We start from the raw sequence: 22,491 nt of genomic DNA, 5'->3' as shown, positions 1-22,491 counted from the left end.
ACATGTGTAAGTGTATGTCTGAGTCTGTAGTGCTTTGCTCTGTGATGCCCCGAGAAATCCTGAAACCAAACATGACAACTGTCAGCAGCGTCTCAAACACAACACAGACAGCAGGCAAGGGTGAAGAATAAGTGGAGCTGGAAAGGTGAAAGACTTTTACATTTTGACAATGATTCAATTTTTCGTCTTTATTATAAGGAATTAAGAAGCTCAGATCACAGATACAGTATCAAATAATAATAGTCTTTCCACACGTCAATTATTTAGATGATTATTGTGGTGAATACCTCTCTGAGGTTTAAAATCACACTGCTGAAAATCTGCTCATGCTTTCTTCTCTCTTTTAAGACAGGAGAAAAAAGCAGAACAGTGACTTAGTAGCAGTTTCTCGGAGTGCTTTTTAAAGAACTACAATCAGGAGGACAATCATTCAGGCTTTTTAACATAAGGTTACCTAATACATGTACATAAATGACGAGAGAGTCAAAGATATGATATAAAACACATTTTCTTCGGCTTCTTCATTTTTAAAAGAAACTATGGTGTTTAACTTAGTTTACAGGTTGATAAATCATGAAAAGGCTTCTCTCGCACTGCCAAATCCCTTTACTAAAATACATTTCTGTTTTATTTTGACATATTTTAATTTTATTCATTAACCATTTACACCTTCATTTTGAGATACTTTTCAAAATCTACAGAAAAAATGTTTTTCACCAAAGCCTGGGGGCCATTTATTATTTATTGGAGCAGATATTTTAAATATGCATAAACTGGATTATGTGCAGCAGCATGTGTTCTATGGTACAGTTTACACCAAAGAACACGTCATGCTATAGCAAAAGAGATTTCTTGCTGTGCAATGTCGCGCACCACTTCAAAATCTCCATGCAGAGCTCATGTATTTTACATTGTGAGCAATTTCAATTAAAACACACCCAGTAGAGTCAGATGTTATCTCTTGCATGTTCATGGCTGCTAAGAAAACTGACTTTATTCATGAAAAAAATCTGTTTTATACAGAAGTGGAGAGACTTATAACAAAACCAACTTTAGAATGATGCTCCTAGGTTTCATGTTTTCCGACTCTCCATCTAGTTGAAAATAATGGATCTGTGTGTACAAAACAACCATATCTGCCTTCATTCACAAGATTATCTGTGCAATTTTCCAATTTCAATCTGTACCATGAATAATATTATAGTAATGGAGAGGAGGAGAGTCTGTAATATGTCAGCAATAAACAATTTAAGTGACTTGTTTTTTAAATTCAGTTATCTGTGAGGCTGAAAATCCCTGTGCACTAACAAGTTGGTGAAATATTTCCATTATTTCCATTTGGGCTGATAAATAATTCCTTTAATTCTAAAACATTCTAATCAGAACCTGCATTAGGAAATAATTAATTTACAAACAGAATATCAATAATCCAAGATGCAATAATTATTAGATTAAAAAACACGTCATGTGTGTTTGGCGTGGGTGCAAAATGTGGATGCAATTAAAGTAATTGTCATGCACCCCCACTCTGTGGAGAGCCTCTCCCTGCAGGAGCCTGAGGGTGGAGTTGATGCACATCATGAAGATTCAGCTCACCTGTGCGGATTACACATAACACTATATAAGCTTGTGGTCGTCAGACTGTCTCTGTTTGTCTCCTGGCATTTTTTGGCTGTCTTTTGTTTATTTTGCTAACTAAAATGCACATAGGCTCAATATCGAGGCTCTGCTCTGTGTTGAACCTTGGCCTGAGTTTTGACACAATGTGTTGAATTTAAAACCATAGTAAACCACTGCTGTAAAAGACAATCAGTGTCACTGAATTATATAGAATATTTAGGTCATACAACATAAATATAACATCAGAGGTCAGAGTGAATGATTGCACGTTTTTAAGTCTAAGAAGAAAACCAATCAGTCAAAAAGAATATATTGTTTTTTAAAAAGGTCAGAAAATCATTTCTGAAAGCAAGCTGGGAAACAAAACTTTGTTTGATTTTCTGCTGCAAATGGTTGCAGTGTTCTTTAACTTGTCATGGTTAAATATACGTGTGGCATTGCTTTGCATTGGAAATAATGAGGGCAGAGTAGACAAAATGGCCTGTTAAAAAGATATCTTATCATGTATCTTTTTATTGCAGAAGATTTGTTCTGTAATAAAAACAATCAAATCATTATCAAACCTGAGGGAGGTAGTGTTTCTGAGGAGCTTTTCACAAGTTGTGTATAAAGCTACCTGAGTGGGTAAAAAAAGATCACCTCTTATGTATCTGCTGCTGGCGTCAGCTGCCCCTACGGCTCCATCCATGCCTACTCATTCACTGTGCAATACAGATAGATTTCAGGCATAGAGATGGTAGCCCTTAATTGAATCTCCACTCATGTAAGACTTTGCTCAGAGTGAGGTGCAGCAGGGTTGGCAATGCTTTGCACCCACTCTTACTATACAGAGCAAGCAGATTGGAGATGAAAAGCTCTCACTTTAGCTCAACCATCAAGTAAATCTTGCTTTTGCTATTGAACTACCAAGTTTAGAATTGTAATTCTGAATCACTGTTCAATATATTGTAAAATATTGTTGTAATCTGTGTCTCACACAGTATAGAAACATACATTTAACACCATCCAAAAAGCAAGTTTCAGCACAGTGATATGCTTCCTGTTTGTAGGGACCAATCCAAGCAAAGGGTGATTATATCCAACAGTACTTCATAATGCAAATATTTTAATTTGCTCTGCAGACTATTTTCAGTATCTCATTGATATGCACACCCTTTGGTTTAGTATTTGCAAAGAAGAAAGCTACTGTTTGAAGAATGTAATACATTTAGCTCTATTAATGCTGCAGAGCTAAAAGTAAGATTATAGTGTGTTTTCCTCACAGCTAAATATGAATAACAACACAGAAGAAATTCTACCATCAAAATTAACAAAATGGCAGCATGAGCATTACAGCCAAACCTCACATTTACTTCATATCACTTTTCTCACTGCAAAACCCTACAAGGCCCAGAAGAGATCTGCGCTCCTCTCCAACCCAAAGCGTCCAGGTCACAGTTCAGTCCTGGGTGCTAGACCTCACTCTGTTGTCTTTTAAATGATGTCTTATACGATTGCACTGTTTATTGTTATGCATTATGATGTCATTATCATAAGATCACCTCTGCTGTGTGTCTTCACTTTCTTTTTCCCTGTGGTGTTTACAACATGCTCTCTCTGTATTTCACCACTGCTGTCCCCAAACCATTCATTACAGCCAACAAGCTGAATGCTGTGTTTGGTCCTCTTGTAGATTGACAGCCTAATATTTCCTTTGTCTGTTGTTGGTAGAGCTACAAAAACTTTGCCATCAGGGTGGACACTGCTCACTACTACCTGATAGGTGTTCAACATAATATGAAATCCACACTTCAACCTCATGTTTAACACTGTCTCTCCATGGATGACTGGCATTTCAGACTTGCTGATGACTGCCATAGCTGTGTTGATGTCCTCATTGATGGCTCTCTATTCCTCATCACCAACCTTACCACACTGTGTTTTTATGTGCTCTTTTCTGAACAAGGCTCTGTCAATACACGTGGCCCATCCCACATGGAATATTATGTCCCAAACGGTGCAAACACTTAAATCAACCACTTCTCCGCTTATGGATTTCCTCTTAATACTCCAGAACCATAGACCTAGGCCACTACGAAAGTACAAGTCATCACTTGCGAGTTGTTTGTCCATGTCCTGATCTTGTTCCATAATGCCTAGTGAACACTTTGTATGTACCAAGTGGGTATGACTTGTGTTGATTATGGAGCTAGCAATTTCGCCAACACAAACAGCAATAAGCGTTTACCATTTTTATACCATTTCGGCAATCTGCTGTGGCACCACCGTGCCAATTCTATATAGGTGGTGAACATTCTAGACACTCTTCTGCTCAGGATGTTAATAATTTCCCCCATGGCTAGAGAACAATGACACCATCTGTGTTTAAATTGGTTCCCTATGAGCACTTTGCAATGCTGTCTGCCACCTTTTTAAATGTATGTAGCTAGCACTATCTCCAATTGTCTAAGATTACATCATACACTCATTTGCTTAATGGGGAGGTCATTGTAAGGAGGTACTGCCTGCGCATGTAACAAGAGACTCCCTGCTGTTCGCAGAAGAGCTGTGGACTGCAATTCCTCTGAGCAGCATTGTGAATGATTTACAATATATTGTAATATATTTCTTGCTTTTTCCCTAACAATCTGAATAAGTCAATTTGCGGTCATGAAAATGAACACGATGTATGTGCAGTTAATCTGAGTGACTTCATACTCAAGTCAAACTTTTTTTGCTTTGTGCCACTGAGCAACTTTCATAGGAATAAATGGGCCGTCGCCTCCAACACTGTATCCAGTTCTCTTCATACATCCATGAAATACACTGACCAGAGAATAATCATCAAAACACATCAAATCCTGGTTTTCCATAACCTTCTTCCACAAAATACCGAAACGCTGCGCCTGCGCCTGTCCTGAATAACTTTAACAACAACTTTTAAAACAACTTTCTTCTCATTGTGTGGCTAACTTGCATACCTGCAGTCCTGCCCTGTGTATCATTCATGCGCCAGGATTGGCCAGGCGTCCATGTTGTCCAGGGTATCGTGATTTGATCAGGAACCTTGCCCGCACCAATGGGCTATCCTGAGTCTAACTACTCGATGTCAATGCCTAACCTTAACCGATCGTCGCTTCAACAATCTATGCAGGGTTGGTCTTGCCAAGAAGAGAAGTTTTTTCCTTTGACCTCGGCTGAATATGGATCTTTTCTGCCTGCATCTAGCGCCCTCTATGGGATATTGTAAAAACTGCAATATAAACCCCACAATTCATTGTTTTCTGGGGAAAAATATACTGTATATATTGGTCACGCAATAGTTACAAGGATACTAGTTACTTGTTATGGCGTGCATGTAATATATATGAATACAGTGTTAAAGTTAATGTAATCACACTCGGCATCGGCATCTTTCGCAGCTTCATTCTTTTTTTCTGTTTTTATTGGGCAATTTGTATTTACATCTTTCTGTAGATCTCTTCTTAATATGCTGACTAATTAATTTCTGTGTTTCAGAGCTAAAGTGATCTGCATGACCCCACATACCATTAAATATTTACATTTACATTTATAGTATTTGGCAGATGCTCTTATCCACAGCAACTTGCACTGTAGTGCTGTGTCTTTCAGTACTGCAAGATAACTCCATTGGGAAATGTGACTGAAAGGTAGCAGGAGTGATTCAGAAATTATAGCCAGATGGAAGGAATTTCTCTCACTCCATCTTGCACATACATCATGCATTGAAGTAAGCATGCACACACACTGTACTATATAGACATAATTATGTGCTTAGTGTTCTGAGTCTGTTCAGTGCATATTATTTGCCAATGTTTACTAAATCCGGAAAACACAAACTTTGATACAAACACAGAGCAGACTCATTAAGCAGTATCAGCAAACTTCTCCACTAACTTCTCTTTAATCCTGTGTGTGTGTGTGTGTGTGTGTGTGTGTGTGTGTGTGTGTGTGTGTGTGTGTGTGTGTGGAATAAATCACTGGAATAAATGTACTGTAACTTTGTTATTAATGAAAATCCAACAACTTGTCTGATCAGCCAATCAAACACAGCAGTCTTTCTTGTTGTGCACAGTGTCAACCTGTTCTACAAACCTCAGCTATTGCTGCAGACCTCTCTGAACCTTCACTCTTTCTGTAAAATATAAATTAAGCATAACCCTTTCAATTCTTCTGGGCCTTTATCCCTATATCGTTTGCTTTTTCACTTTGTTTTTTACATATAAAAGTACCCTTTCAATTATGTTCCCCTTGTTCTGTTCCTCTCTTGTGTAATAGCCTGCGAGCATCTGTCACAAATGTGCAATCTCATGGAGAAACATGATTAATTATCCCCTCTGTTAAAGCTGTATCCCACTACCATACTAATTCTAAGCAGGTTTTGACTATGTATTTCTGTTCACAATGGAAAAAAGACAAAAAATAAAGTATAATCAAAAGTTAGTATGCATACTAAAAACTACTTAAGTTGATGCAGGATGACATCACCCAAACCTGTCCAATAACCGTCAGTGCACATTAATTCCCAACCCAGTCTCATGGCAGTTTGTGAAAGAGACACAAAATGTATTATATTGATTTGTGTACACGGGCACAAATTTTCTTCTTTTATTTTTCGTGTCGCTCAGCACTTCTTTCAAACAAACATTTGTCCTTGCATAGTCACGTGAATGTCTTTAATAGGTGTATCCATCAAAGAAAAAGGATACAAATTGACTTACAATTGGTTTTCGTGGTGCCGACACACACTTTGAACACAGGCACACCACTACGCAATGCGTTAACGGGTCATGTATTTCTGTGAGACCAGGCTCTAAGTCATGTTAACTCTTCTTCGTTCAGTTGTAATAAGCCAGTGTACGTTTTTTTTACTGGCCATTTATCTTAGCCTATATGATAAAGTTCATTCAGTCTAAATACTGTTTCACTGAACTCTGTACATACAAGTGATTTGAGAGAATTTGTGGCATTCACCACTTTTTCACAAGTTTTTCAAATTTCATGAGTGGTCGTACATGTTGTCATTAGCAGGAAAAAAGAAAACTCTTTTGAAAGAAAAAAAAAGTTTAAATATGATACAGAAATAAACAGAAATCAAAGATCTAAGACAAACTTAATAACATTCTGTTTACCATATCATGATCATCATGGCTTGCCATTTTACTGACATTCTTTTTCTAGATTGCATACTTTTTATTGCCATATTTCGGCACATAAACTTGTACATTTCAGTAGTAGTTTGTAAAATTCTGTGACACCTGCCTCAGGGTCTTTATGCAGGTCGCTGTCTAATATCATCATCTGTTACACAAACAGTGTAACATGACCTACTTTAGGCTATAGTATTCTGTCTTATAATATCTGTCACATGACCACCTCTCATACTACGTTAGTCATGAACTGCTTTTCTTTAGAAACATATTATTTAGCAATTGTTTGCTAATTTTTAAAAACAGAAATTGGAGCTCTGCATGTTCATTTCTTCTTTTTTACTCTTTGGTAACATTTATCTGAAAGAAACTTCCCCACAAATGGCTCCGAACAGGCAGCCTTATATGGCAATTTTATGGACCAAATCTCAACACAGCGCCTCTCCTCATGAACAGGTGACATTTTGTTTGTCCAATTAAGGGAGTTTCCTGAATCCGACTAAGAACAGCTGAAGCAAACCTCACAGATAAAAGTATAAGAGATGTTTAGGATAAGAAGAGGAAAGTGTCCTTACATTGTTTTTGTTGATGCCATAATCAGCTCCTATATTTCTTCAGTGTTTATATAGCCATCAGCATAACAACACAACTGCTGTAAAATGGAATTAGCATCTCACTTGCACTGGTATAGCTGCTACAGTACTGTATATACCGCTGCAGGTTGGCATCAGCATTTATGAATGGTTGCTGTCTGTATTTTCCCCATGGGAGGAGGAGGACGGGGTAGGAGGAGGGGGTGCGTTATGAATTTGTCACGCGAGTGCCATGTTGGCCTAGTTAGTGTTTTCAAATACTGTAACAGTTCAGTATGTGCTCCCTAACTCTGCTTGCCCTCAGTCTTGAATTAATCTGATGTTTACAGTTTGTGTATATGTCCAAGTCTTTATGCAAGTGTGAGGCATTAAGGAAAAAACATGTTTGGTAGTTTACGGATGATGTAACAAAACACATGTACGTAACAGAAAAATCGTATGTGGATTATTCCTTTGCAAAGAAAAAATCCCTGTTCATATGGTAACATGTTTTTACATGCAAACACACACACTTGCTCTTCAGGGCACTGCATTCATTATTTAGGGCCTTCTGTCCACAAATTATGACTATAAATAAATAGATTTCTGTGTCTTTCACTCTCTGAGAGGGATATATATCACAGGTAGAAATGAAGTGGGTGCCAGGAGACAAAGCCTTGCCTGTACATAAGTGTGTGTTTGTGTGTAAACTGTTGGCATTGCATAAAATCCAAGACTCAGGTGTAAAATAATTCAATTAGAATGTGTTCGGTCTTTGATTAGTAATTACAAGAATAAACAATATAATTTGCTTCTAAATTATGCAAGTGTTTGAATGTTTTGGGTTTTTTTTACACAGGGGTGGGTAAATGGTTATCCCACGCAGCATCGACCCTGGGGGTTGTGTAATGCTTACAGAGTAGCTGTAAGCCCAAATGGATAAGGGATGTACTGCACACCAGAGTGGTGTACTGCACTACAGGTTGCAACATGGAGAAGCTCAATACTCATTTTGACTGGAGCAAAATGCCTGAAATCATGGCAAAAACCTCATAAGGTCATGTTTTATAAATAGCTCAGGGGTAGAACAGTGAAACATAACAGCAACAGAGAGAGACCATAGATCTATATGCCCTACTAAGATTGGTGCATTGTTACACTATGGTAAAAAAACATTATGGTATGCCTATTTAGCACAAACACATCACAGCATCTACAAGAAATAGCTTCAAGCTCTAGCTGCGAATTGATTCACAACTCCTTGTAAGTACCATAAAAAATTCAACATTTTAAGAAAAATCTAAGTTAGTGTACTTCTCCACCACTCATGCATACCAGCGGGCATTCCAAATGATTTCCATACGTAATACAGCTGACTGTAAGTGCCTGATTCATCATCTGGCCATTAAAGTGGCATGCATCCGAAATGAGAAGGTCGCAGTTGGATTTGTTTCATATAAAACATAATAAGAGCTGTGGAGCATAAGCGAGGCTAGTACTATATGAAAGTAGCTGCTGTAAATTAGATGGCGTAAAATATCAGCAACAACACATTATACTTTAGCACAGAGGACAGTTGTAATTTATGTTTTGAGGAGTTCATCAGCAGGGAAATTGAAACTAGTCCATTTGTGGCCTAATAATCAGATGCCTATGACACAAATGAGCTATGAGACTGAACTACAGCGAGTCCTCATAATCCAGGATAATGAGCTGCTGTGTAGATACAGTCAGATCGTTCCTGAGCTGTGGCTCCATGCTGAGACATTGAAACCTTAATGTCTGCCTTGGACTCCAAACTTAAGATTTACCTCTTAGGGCGATAGTATTTCTTGGGGAGTGATGGTGCATTATGTTCGATATAACCTCAGCTTCTTTGCAAATTGAACAAGAGGTGAGTGAGAGGAAAAGAAGGAAAAAAGGCCTGTCCGAACACTGTCATTTGTTTCAGAGGAACTTTCTTTAAAAAAAGCCCAAGGTTAGACTCAAAGTGTATAAGGCCCAGTGAAACGGATCGAATCAAAAGCAGGTTTTGCTGTTGGTGTTATTACAGAGGAATTGTTTAAAGTCACAATGGGTTTTAAAGCTGAAGGGTGAAAACTGACATAAATTGTGGAAAAACTGCACCAGAAATTCTGTTGTCCAAAAATGGAAAACAATCTAAAAGCCCCTTTAAATTTATGTCTGATAAATTTGTGTTCAAACCAACAAGAAATAGCTATTTTTTCACCTGTACTCACAAGGGTTATTTACTGGACTTGCACCCAGTGATTAAACATCTCCTGGAAAACTGGAAAAACTGTGCTTGAGACTCAACATGATCATATAGTTTTATTACTTTATGCTAGGCATGCTAATGATTAAAAACCTGCATAATGAGCTCAATGACTTACAGTAGCTGTGGTGATATTTAACTACGATCCTTCATCTCTGCTTCCTCCTTGATAGTGTTTAATCAGCTGCTGCCATTCAGCTTTTTGCCAGCCTTCACAAAAGTAAAGCAGCAGCACACTGTTTAACTCCCATCATTTCATTCAAAGAACCGCTCATGAGCTGAATTTTCTGTGCGCTTCAATGTAAAAATCAGCGTGGAGCGTCTTTTTCTTTTTTTTCTTTTTTTTCAAAAAGATGAATAGGATGAGTCAATATACATCAAAGTTTAACCCTAAAACATCAGTTTAATTCATTAACATATCAATAAAGGGATAAAGCTGCTTTGAAATGATCTCAGTATGAGTTAAAAATAGATTATTTATATGAGAATACATAATTCATACCTGCTGACTATCAGAGCCACGGTTATATAGGAACCATCAAGCAGTTAGGGGGGTTAGGTCTGTCAGGGAAAGATGTTATTACTTCATACTTGGCTGTCACAATCCATTAAGTCTCCCTTTCATTCTCCCCAGGACTTTTTTCAATATGCTATCACTCATTTCAGGTGCAAAACAGCTGGAAGATGTTTGTCTGTAGTGCAAACATGTTGTAAGCTAAGATAGCATGAAGACACTGGGAATTATTTAGACTAATGTGGCAGCTGAGTCACATTATTTCCATCACTGTAATCTGGCAAGTGCCCCCCAATCTAACCAGCAGCTGCATATCGGTAAGCCTTGCCCTTAATTGCGGTTGCTATGGCTGTCAGGGTCTCTGTTCTTGCACGGCACAATGAAAATGGTGGCACATTTACCCTCAAAAATAGATTTTTGAAGATAGGGTTGTTTGATTTCAGAGAGATGCAAAAAAAAAGCTGGGTTCTTATTTCCAGCCAGAGATTGTTCAGAGAGGCTGAAATAAAGCTAACAGATTTGTAACAGCTATAGCTAGCAAACTAGGCTAAATGAAGCTAAGCCTGGTGTCGAAACATTAATCCTCTAATAAAATTAGTTTTGAGATTCTGAGAGCACCGGACAGGATTGTTCTTCCTTGGGAGGCGTTAGCAGTGCCTCCTCTTTCTTTCTTATCCAGGGGTTGGCAACATTTACGTATGAAGGGCCATTTTTAAGCTTCTTGTTAATGTGTGGCATTTCAACATTATTGTACATAATCAGGACATTGCAATTATATATGAGAGTACTATATCGGCTGCCATCCTTATGAAAACATCTATGTCTGAGTTGAAATCATGAAGCCTACCAACCATCCACCATTTTTTTTTATCATCCAAAAAATTAAATGTCTGAAAGAAGGCAACAAATTCTAGTTTTTGCCGAATTAAGGTGGGAAATTTTTTTATAATTTGGCATGCGGATGAGAGGGAACTTCAACTTTTCGAAAAGACTCTCTTGCACACTTGTTAGTGTGCCATTTGTTAAGCTACTGGGTCCCAATGGTGGCTCGCATAAGGTTACTTACCCTTGTTCTATGCTAACATTACCTCAATGAGTTGACTGAAAACACTGTCTCTGACTGACTTTTTAATGTTTCCAGCTGACTCATTTTGAAACAATAACCCTGTGAAGAGATCATAAATATGCAGTTGGCTATATACATGATATTGTGCTAAAACACAGAGGATAAAGCAAGAAGACTAACACACGTAACACTATCTCAAGTAATGAGTTTGGCTGTTTGGTGTGTCAACTTCTCCAAATCCAACAAAGAGAGACAAATAAATAAATAATAAAACAAACCATCATTCAGACCTTTTATATACTCAGTTCCATTCTTGTCTGTCTGCTTCATCTTTCAGAGAAATCCAAAGCTTGATTGGCCTGCCGTGCCTAGTTACTGTTGCTATGTTATGATTGGACAATCTCTGCTCAGGCAAGGGGTTTAGCAAACGGTCAATTTGTTTACAAGGCGGTCTGGCGCCTGCTTCAACACTTATCACAGCCAAAAATAGAGACCTGCAGCATCCTGGTGGTTCGTCAATTGTTTCAAATGAGCGCGTTACAATTTCTCATTTTAACAGGGCGCGATTGAACCTGGGGCTGTTCATTCAACTAGACTTTCTCCACTATCGGCAACAGCTAGTAAACGTAAACTGTTCCTTTTAAATTACTTTGTTTTGATTATAGGGAGGATGACATCATTCAAAGCAAACCTCCAACGAAAGCGTGTTCGTTCTAAATGCTCCTGCCTCCAGTGTTTGCTATGTTCTCTCTAGATATAGTAAAGCCATCAAGTGAGAGCAAACCATGAAGTTGTCCTGCTGTGAAAAGCAGACTTACACCTTCATCACTTGAAGGCTTCAGTACGTGGAATCAAGCGGAATGACCCATGCTGGGCTCCAAATATTTCAGCATAACCCACTTGAGAATCCCCACCTGCTAACCATTCAAGCATCTACCATTCTCAATGTTGTCAATTTCGGGACAGTTGGGCACGGCACACAACCTGAGGGCTGATCATCCTGCAGCTGGCCGCCCTTGGGGAGAGTGTATAGTGCTGAAAGGCTGAAACACCCAATGACACAAGGGAACATTACTGATGATGTGTTCTGGGCCCAACTGTCCCAAAATTTTACAACCTAAACCAGACCAAGATACACCCCACACAAGCCGGAAAACCCCCACTCGATCGTCAACCACTCAAAACAAGGTTAATTTCCTGGAAGTGCTCACCATCTTGGCACAAAGGATAGACAAACATCATGTCCTGTGTTTTTTGATTCCTCATTAAAAGGATTTACTTTTTGACATTGCACACTGGCCCTTTGACACTGGCTGTGTCAAGTCAAATATTAATTTTCTACACACAGACACAACAAATTAATTCACACACACTGTGGATTGATTTTTAACATTATTTTGCAATTTTTTGTTTGATTTATCTGAATGATACATGAAGGAATAAAATTAAAATAAAAAGGCATCAAATTGTCACATCTATTCCTGGGGAAGCTACTAAAAATAGAAAGCAGACCTAACAAAGACAGATTCACTTGCTTTTCATGTATTTAAAGCATTGGTTATTCTTGTGCATACAGCTCTTTGTAATTGGTTTAAGGTAACTGTTGTTTTTTTTTACCTGTTTACAACACTGCAGGATCATAAAAGAGGAAGGCGTCTGAGAACCGGGGCTGTTGCAAGTTTTCACAATATAAAACCAATTGCTGAAATGGCAAACTGAACACCAGAGGGGAAATGAACTCCTAGAGATGAAAAGGATGGTCTGACATTATTATAAGCCTCCTCTTAGAGACCAGGAGATTTATTCTTTCAAGGGGAGAGCCCGGTTGTGAAGAATGCACAGTAAGATAACATGATTATGTAATTTAATTTTTTATGCAATTGAGCACAAAGATGGTCTTGATATAGGCCTTGTGGCAGCTGCTATTTTGCAAAATGTGTTTAATAGGAAAATAATCTCATCCGTGAACTATTCAACCATATTTCCATATCTGGCTTCTTATCAGGGGGGCAGTGGAGCACAAACAAGTCTTCTTGCCACGTTGTCAGCCAGTCTTTCTAGATCATATATCCCTTATATGACTGTTAATTTTGGACCAATTGTTTAATTATGACCTTATAATCAAAGTTGCATTTGCAAATGATATTGCAAACGAAAATGGAATTCTGGATGTAACCTGCATGAGAGTGTGGAACAGACTGCATCGAGGCAATCCAGCTAAACACAACTACTAACTTTAAAATCATCTACTCTGATTGAATTGACTTTCTAGCACTTACTATATTGTGCTATCATGGCACCAAAGTGAAGCGTATCTGCCTCTCCTGTCTGTTCCTGGTCCTTTGCTGTGGGTGAACACAGATGGCTATGTTTGTGTGGAGGCTGTAAATTGCTCCCTCCATCATCATCTTTTCCTTTTCATCTGTCTTTTCTAAGATGACTGAGATTGACAACCCTATCAGGTAGAATGACTCAGAGCCACAGCTTCACTAAATAAGTAATTGAGTAATGAGAAATGCTGATGGCCGGTCATGAAAAGACAAATCATCTGAGGTGAGACTACTGTATGGAAACGGACCTATAGCATTCCATTCAAGAGTTAACTGTCCAGACATGAAAGTAACATAAAGGAAATACCTGTAGAAAGTTCTGTGTTGACATTTCTTTCTGTGTTCTATTACGCATGGGGATCAAATGTTGTCACGATAGTACAATTTTTTTTTAACCCTGTAAAGCCTGACACATCATATAATATTCAGACAATTCCAATTTTTTGATATTGAAGTGTTTATTGGACCTTTAGTCAAAAAAATAAAAAAAATATTTTTTTTGTATTTACATACATGATATTTTTTTGTATCACATTTGATACATCAGGCATATTTGTCAATTTATTGATCACAACAATGTTTATTTTAGAAACAATAACTAATGATTTTCATTGCTTTTGGAACATTTGGAACATTTCAGTTGGTTTGGTTCTTATTTTTTCCCAAACAGCAACCTTTTTACAACCTGTTTGTTTCGCCTCGTGGCAGGAAAAGCACAGTTTCTGTCCTTGTTCAGGCAAAAATGGACTTTACATTTCCCACAGTAGACATGGGAGAAGTGATTGCCTGTGTAGTGCTTGCATCTGATTGTTTACTCTGAATTTTTTTTTTTTTAATTAATTAATTAATTAATTAGCAATACAACAAAAGGTTATGATAGCCAAGGTTTTTCTTTTTTATACATTAGAAACATACATTTTCACTCAATTTAGCTTACTACCTTTAATTACTTAAATTAAATGACCAAAACAGTGTATTTGGCATTGTGATATGGCATAATCCAGATTGCATAATGAAATACAATACAAGGATTTACAGGTGAATTATTACTTTATAAACCTGCTGCATCATATTTGATACCTATGTTTTCAACACGATTTTACTATAAAATAAGGAACGAAATATGAACTAATTATAGTTTGCTTCAATACAGTAAATAGTCATATTGAAATATTAGTAACATTATAAATGTTGTTCTTACCGTAACTGTTTCAAAATTAGCAACGATTTCCCTGCCGAAAACAAAAAAGTCACTTCATGACGGCTGCCATTTTGGAAATGGAATTTAAATGCCTGCTACTGCCTGCTGTGCATGGAAACTCCACCAGATGGTAGCAGACATGTATAGGATTGTATACAACAGGTTTTTCAGGAAAGTATTGCTCATGTTAATTACGTAGAGGTCTCTGAAACTCACGTATCAAATATGATGTGTGCACATGTGTACATGCAAAACTGAGTTAAAGGCCAGGGCCAGAGGGTCACTGTGTACTGGATCGACAGAGCTGTAAGGGTTTTGCTACCCTGTGTGGCAGATCAGATCAGTTGAAGCAACTCTGTAACTGGCAAAATGCCCAGGATGGCTCTGGAGCCTGTCTACAACACATCAAACTTGACCCCAACATCAGTTAGTAACCACCGAAAACCCTTTGAATCATTCCAACAGTGACATCCTGCTCAAGGTGCAAAGATGTATACACAGAGTAATGAACAATCACAGTCGTCGATCTGGAAAAACAAATGTTTAAGTGAGTGAAAGTTAAAAATAAATCTCAATATCCATTTCAAAGGAGCTACAGGAAATTAGTCCTACATTACTCAATTCAGTCTATTTAAAAATATACGGAACAAATTGCCTCATTGCCCCTCAGTTTAGTATTCAAAAGCTTCACTGTGATTGTCACCTTTTAATCCATGTTTTGCAATGCTTGAGGATGCCACCGCTTTCAGCCTAATGAAGTATGCCCTTTTTCATTTCAAACCAGTGAGGCATTGCTACCAAATGCAAATCATTCACCAAACACAAAAGCGTACACATTGTTCTGCAGAGAGCTATTAGGCATGTTTCTGTGACATCATACAAAATCATTTTAACAAAAAGAAGAGTGGCAAATGCAGCAAAATTATGGCCAATCGAGGTACACACAAGATGCATGTCCTTGTCTTGGAGGATGTGAATGCCAAGTTTAGTTTCTTCAGGAAATTAATTAATTAATGATTACTATAACAGCAAAGAGTTTAATGTCATGTCTCTTAAATTACACCTCAGCAATAACGACCAGTACATCCTCTGAACTTCTCCTTTGTCATCCTCAGTAACCAGGTCCTCTGAGTTAGACTTCTTTGAAAACTTTCCCTGTCTTTAGGAGAGAACAGTTATGGCAGCATCTGTCATCTTTTAGAGACAAAGTGATAGTGAAGGTCCAGTGATTTGCAGGCGGCAGAGCTATGCTTAGCTGAATGGGCAAACATGTCAGGATCCCTGTCTGACCCTTTGTGTGTTAACCTCTGTTTTCCCCCGATCTCCTCTCCTCATGTGTCTGTCATTCCCCTGTTTGTTATTGTGTGCCATGTGCTCTGTGTTTGTTTTCTCGGGCCTGCCTCCAGACACCTCCCATGGTCACACCCCCTGATCGGTGCACAGCTGCGGACAATCTGGCTCGTTACCACCTGCAGTTGGACACACTGGATCTTGATCCCACTAATCACCGCCTGGCAGTATATCTACCCTGGTCTTGCAGGCCTGGGTTGTCAGTCCGTACTGTTTTCTGCCTCGGTATTTTGCTACCGCAGTTACGCAAGTTCCCATTGTCTAGTCCAGACTCTAATCGCTCTCTTCTCTGTTATGGGTATAGAGTAGCGGACAATCTGCCAGCCCTCCGGTGTCGAGCCATGGGACATCACACCGTCGATTTGCCAACCCTTCGGTGTTGGACCACGGGTACCACATCGTCGATCCGGCCTGCATCCTGTGTCGGACCACTGGCTCCACACAGGCATTCCTGTCTTCGCCGGTAGAAAATGGATATATTGGTACCGTATTCTGTGTCCTGTGGTTGCTATTGGGTCCAGATCCTGAACTCCCGTGACAAAAAAATCATCCGTTGTGAAGTCAACGTTGAAAACTTCGGGAACATTTGCCTGACTTCATTCACAGTCACCATTACAGAGTGACTCGGGGCACTGGAAAGAATTTCACCTCAGTAAAATTAGCCATTAGCTTTCGGATAGGCTGCATTCTTGGAGAGGAGGATATGGATTCCTGGAAAAAACTGGAGGAGCAGCAAGAAATAAGTAAGATGTCATGGGGAACTGGAAGCAAAACCTCATTCAAGTTGTGACTTCTTGCTAAACTGTTGTCACCTGCCACCAAAACGGCCAATCCACACTAAACACTTTTTTGACATCCGCTGCTCACACGTCTCAAGGAACAGATACGCTTCCATTTCAGTACATATGAATCAATCCACACTTCTGTGCCAAGTCAATTTTAGTTGTGTTTAGTGAAGCTTAATCTGCATAGACAGACATTTAAATTGCACAAATATCCTGCTGTATATGTGAATTTATTAACTATACAACTGTTCAAAGTTCCCTGTCTGCAAGTGAGCTTTCCTGTTTCTCTACAGGCACATTTTGTTATTCCTATAATTGCTGAAGTAATTTTTTTATATTTTATGTGTTAAAACAAAGTAGGGCATTAGTGGGGACATTTTATTTGGTCACCATCTGTTCTGAGCACTTTCATAGACTAAATATTAATGAATCAATGTAAATTAATTACATTTTGTGCTGCGTTGATCTTTCACTGGTGGTAATTTATTTTCTTTGTTACTGAACAAATTCATTTTTACAATACATTTTATCTATTTTTTATTTATTTGTAATGCCTACCATGTGTTGGACAATACTGTTGCACAATTGCTTAAATGAAAACATCCAAGATCAGCTCCTTGTCTTCCACCATTACTGACAGTGTTTAGCTCGCTGCTGTGCATCCTCATCAGTCCACAAGGAACCTACTACACTGGCTCCAGCTGAGTGGTTTCAAACACTGTGGTATTCAACCATTCCCAGTTGTGAATATGAGTAACTGATTGCCCACACAAAGGGCTGACAGTGGTCTGCCTCCTACACAGTGCTTCTGTCAGTAAACCTGTTTCCTGTGCACTACCACCTAAACAAAGTTTCTAAGAGCACAAAAAGTCCTAGAAGACATGGTATCACCATTTTAATGTATATATGTATTATATTACTCACTACAAGTTTGCACAATGATAGTGAATCATTTTGGCTTGTTTGACTTTAGGTTTTATGCTCTGTTGTTGTTCAAAATGTATTCTAGGATGGCAATACATTTTCTATTTAGGGGTACAAGATTTAAAAAGATTTGAGAGCATTTGGCCCATTGAACAGCCATTGGCAGCACAGTTAACCCTCTGAACCCTTTCAATAGCAGTTGTGCATAAAATGGCAAAGTAGATGGCACCAGACAAACTATAAGCAGCCGGACACTGAGACTGGAGGGAATAATAGCCTGCAGTATAAGCTTTTAATGGAAACAAACCACATGTCCAAAGCAGATGCTCAATAACGTTATATCTATGAAACCAAAATCAATTAACATTAAAATGTATTAATATGCAAAGGAACAAGTAACACAAATGTGCCATATGGTATTGGTCCAATCAACTAACTAAAATGCAACAAAATAAAAAATATATTAATTCAATATAATGAAGTCTTATAAGTTTTAATGATGCTTTTTTGTCACAGTCCTACATTGGATTCTGACACAAAATCGCACTAAAGTACAGCATGTCCATGTCGAACATAACCTTAACTACAACAAACCTAAAGCCATATAAACGTATGTACTAAAAGACCACTACAATAATCCAATAGGGAAGTAAGATACCATGAGATCCCTTTATCGATATGGAATTGATTTTCCAGTGAAGCAGAACAATTTTGTATGGTAATCCATCTCGATTAATAGAGTTCTAAGGTAATGAAAATGTAAAATTTCCAAATCGCCACATAAACTTGACCGGCCACGCCCATGAAATAAATGGACAAATGTAATAAAAAGTTCGGACGAGCCAACTATCTTTAGTTAAGTTGGAGGAAAGATATCTCACCTGCGCAGCCATGAATGACAGATCCATAGTGTTGCTCCGTTCAATCCAAGGCACTCAATGAAAGAAGCAAACGTGCGTAGTTTTTTCTCGTATTCCCCGACAGAGCATTTGCCTTCTTTTTCTTGTTTAAGTCGGCATCCACAGTGCTCTCCGCAAGTTAGCAGACCTCACGTGAAAAACATGTCGAAGATGAAGTATTACAATAAAAAGGAGACGGAAGCAGGAGAAAATGAAGAGATGTGACAAAAAAAGCAGACGGCTGAGCAGACGGAGAAATGAAGAGATGTGGTTGCGAGAGACAGCAGGAGAGTGAGAGAGGGAGGCAGAGGAGGCTGTGGAGCTGGACTGTCACATGTGTCGACGGAGTCTCTCTCTCTCTCTCTCTCTCTCTCTCTCTCGTTATTTATTTTAAATATCTTCGAATTCAGATCTCCACTACATGTATTTGGAGGTGCATGAATTGTACATTTACGTGTATACATTGTGTACTTTTGACCTGGGTCTGTTTCTCATGGTTTGGGAACTAGATCCAGTTTTTGCCTCTTGTGTATCATCACATTCAAGTCACAGGGCACAAGGTCTTGTATGACACAAGAAAAATATTTGAGAAGTATTTATTTCTGTTTTGAAATATAAAATAATAGAAAGTAATATCTTTAACTGATTATAACATGTTTTAATCAATGTTCACATCATACTAATAGAGCATGGACATATGTCATTTCAATGTTTGTTTTCGATTGAAACGGGTTCTTCTTTGTATATTTGACCTAATATTTTTCATCCAGGTAAGAACAGTTTGTGCAAGGCCCCTTGCTCCCTCTAATAACCGTATTTTATTTATTCATCTGCTTTTGTTAGGGCTTTGTTTTATTTTTCAATAACTGGACAGCACCATACTGTAGGCACCTCTTTTTTTGTAAAGGGCTAGCATGCACCTGAAGGGGTCAAATGTGCCAGTTTCTTTTCTTTGTTTTATTATGCTTGTTCGTCAATGATTAATAAATCACAAAAAAAATCCCCAAATATTGTATGGACAATATGCTTCTTCTGCCATTTTAAAATACACTATTGTGGCGCATCATAGGCCTCTTGATATCAGGTTGCTTTATTTCTGACTAACCGAGAGAAGGGCTTATTACCCAACATCAGTCCCTGACCTGAACTAATGTAGTGTAACATGCAGAAATAAACCTAGTTGTGCCTCTAAAGTCAACCAGGAACCCAACAGGTGTGTGATTGTGATGTTCGAAGGTACAGTATCTGTAGATGAACAGATGTCAATGCTGCGAGCATGCGCACTTGAGCTTTCTTTCTCCAGAGCCTGTCAAGAGGCTTGAAAACCTGTGACCTAAAACTGATAACATGCATTACATTACAGTCATTTAGCAGACACTTTCATCCAAAGCGACTTACAATTCAGTATCTATTTACCGTAGACGCAGCTACGGGAGCAATTTTGGGGTCTTGCTCAAGGACACAATGACATGAGACTAGCTGGAGCCGGGGATCGAACCGCTGACCCTCTGATTGAAAGGCGGCCCTGCTCTCCACTTAGCCACGGTGACCTACATTCTTCAATTTACATATAAAGGATGCTGCTATTATTCATTGGACAGCCTCTTCAAAAAGCCAATTAACAGGCCCTTACAGTATGAGGAGTGATTCATTTAATAGTGTCCCGGGCCTTCACTGTGAATACTAAAATGTATTCCTTGGTTAAGTAACACCATAGTCTACCTACAAAGCCGTTTCAAAGAGACCAGACAGCTTGCACTTACATTTTCTATGGGTCAAGTATCCCAGACATATTATTTGTTCTCTTTTAATCTTAAACTTAATATTTTTTTTCTCAAACATAAACACAAAGCTATATGTCCTTTCAGAAATAAAAATAAATACAAAATATTTGTCAACAGTTTAAGTGATTGTCCCTGGAGTAAGGGGGTAAATACTGATGGGCACTGGCTTATGTTAACATCCTTAGCTTAATCCATGTTGCATTTTTGATAGTTTGCCATAACTAAGGGGTTGAAGCAGATCTCCTAGATCAGCAGTTAAGACTCCATCCGCATGTTTGCTTTTTCGCTGAGCAGGCATACACAACATCCAGTCCAATCCTCCAGTGTGGAGGATTTCACTTCACTTCAGTTCACAGCCTCACGTCCAGCTTCTGAGAAGAAGTCTTTCAGTTTTCATCAACTTCTGTATTACAGTGGCTTCATGTCTAATAGAACATAAATTACTTTGCCAGTTATAATCCGTCCTGCACATAAATGTTGTAAAGAGACTGCAAACACACAGAATGACTTTGTTACAATGTCTAGTTTGACATGGATCAGTACGTTTATGTTAATCTTTACAGGCGGAAAACACTTTGATAAGCCGTACTCTGAAAAACAGGCATTTAGGTTTCAGGAGACAAGGAATTCAAATATTGTATTCTCCATAATATGATGTTACTTTGAGGACCGTGAGATGGTGGATACACTTTGCCTTGAGTGACTCAGTGATCCAGTTAGTAAATCAGCACATATTCATATTCCCCAATGATGCTGTGATTTATTAGTAGAAGAAAAATCTTTGAATTGAGTTTACAGGCAACATTATGGAGCTAAATCCAGTTCAAAAGTTTTGATCATTTGAAAAAAAAGTTTGAAGCTGAAAGTTCAAGTTGTGGTCTTGAACATTGAAAAATACATCAATGTATTCAAAATTAAAATAAGTGAATGAAAAGTTTTTCCTGACGTGCAAATCGGTCACCCGACCTGGGTATAGGGGCGAAAGATTAATCGAACCAGTAGCTGGTTCCCGCCGAACCAGTTTTTCCCCCACTGCATTCACGTGAATATAGTGTACATAGAAAGGGTTGAATCATAATTCTCGTGGTGCCCACGTTACCTGAGGGTAACGCGGTTGAGGACGGTCCTCAGTCTTCTTTGTTATGCTGTCACTCATGATTACACGCCCCTCTCAGGTGAAGCCACGCCCCCACGCTAGATCAGGGTCAAAAGTCTGAACTGAAAAAAAATGATCTGAAAGTGAAAAAGATTGTAATGTAATGTAATGAAAAAAAGATTTGAAACCAAAAAAAAAGATTTGAATCTGAAAATATAAAATCTAAAACTGAAAAATATAAGAACTCAAATATCAAAATATATATGAAAGTGAAAAATTTAAAAAAAAATGTATTCAAAAAAATTCCAGAACTGAATCAAAATTATATTCAGCCCAAAAAACCTTTTCATTCACTTATTTTTATTTTGAATACATTGATGTATTTTTCAATGTTCAAGACCACAACTTGAACTTTCAGGTTCAAATGATCAAAACTTTTGACCTGGATTTAGCTCCATACAAAATTACTTATTTAACTTAAATTGATTTAATGATCCAAGAACTGTGTAATGCATGTTGAAGTTACAGTTATGTTTTCTTTAAATCATAGCCTGAACACTGATTATTGAGCCAAACTTGTAGAGTTTCAAGAGTGAAACTGACTGGCTCTTTGGTTTGTGAAACATTGTATTTAATGAGATGTATTGGCACCATGGTTATGAAAAAGAAATCTGTGATTTTGAGACTGTTTTGAGTAAAAAACATTTATTTTTTTATTTAAATTTTATACATTAAGTATTTAGTCTTATTGTTACTAGATCTCAAGACTCGTCTCGGAATCCACCACATTTTTACTGGGTCTTGTCCTGGTTGTAGACAAAGAAGATTCTGGATATTATCTCAGGACTGGTCAAGAACACAACTGTGAGGATATCACTAAATCATTTGTGCGTCGTCTGATTTATCATTACTATTGCTCATAAGA

At 38.1% G+C, this 22,491-nt stretch overlaps 1 protein-coding gene across 1 annotated transcript in view; it reads right to left on the bottom strand.

The window, feature by feature from the left end:
- The window catches only part of LOC137877917 (uncharacterized protein C14orf132), a 53,373-nt gene extending 34,387 nt beyond the window's left edge, over positions 1 to 18,986 (bottom strand). Inside the window, exon 1 of the mRNA XM_068718103.1 lies at positions 18,669 to 18,986. Coding sequence (XP_068574204.1) covers positions 18,669 to 18,695 — 27 coding nt within the window. The 5' untranslated portion in view covers positions 18,696 to 18,986. The remainder of the gene's footprint in view (positions 1 to 18,668) is intronic.
- Between the last annotated feature and the right edge of the window lie 3,505 nt (positions 18,987 to 22,491).

Source organism: Cebidichthys violaceus, unplaced genomic scaffold, assembly GCF_023349555.1.
Source record: "Cebidichthys violaceus isolate CVI_PGR_0920_01 unplaced genomic scaffold, fCebVio1.0.p SCAF_22, whole genome shotgun sequence".
NCBI classification, from domain to species: Eukaryota; Metazoa; Chordata; class Actinopteri; order Perciformes; family Stichaeidae; genus Cebidichthys; species Cebidichthys violaceus.
The sequence above is the reverse complement of the archived record's forward strand: the minus strand, read 5'-3'. Positions and strand labels throughout refer to the sequence as shown.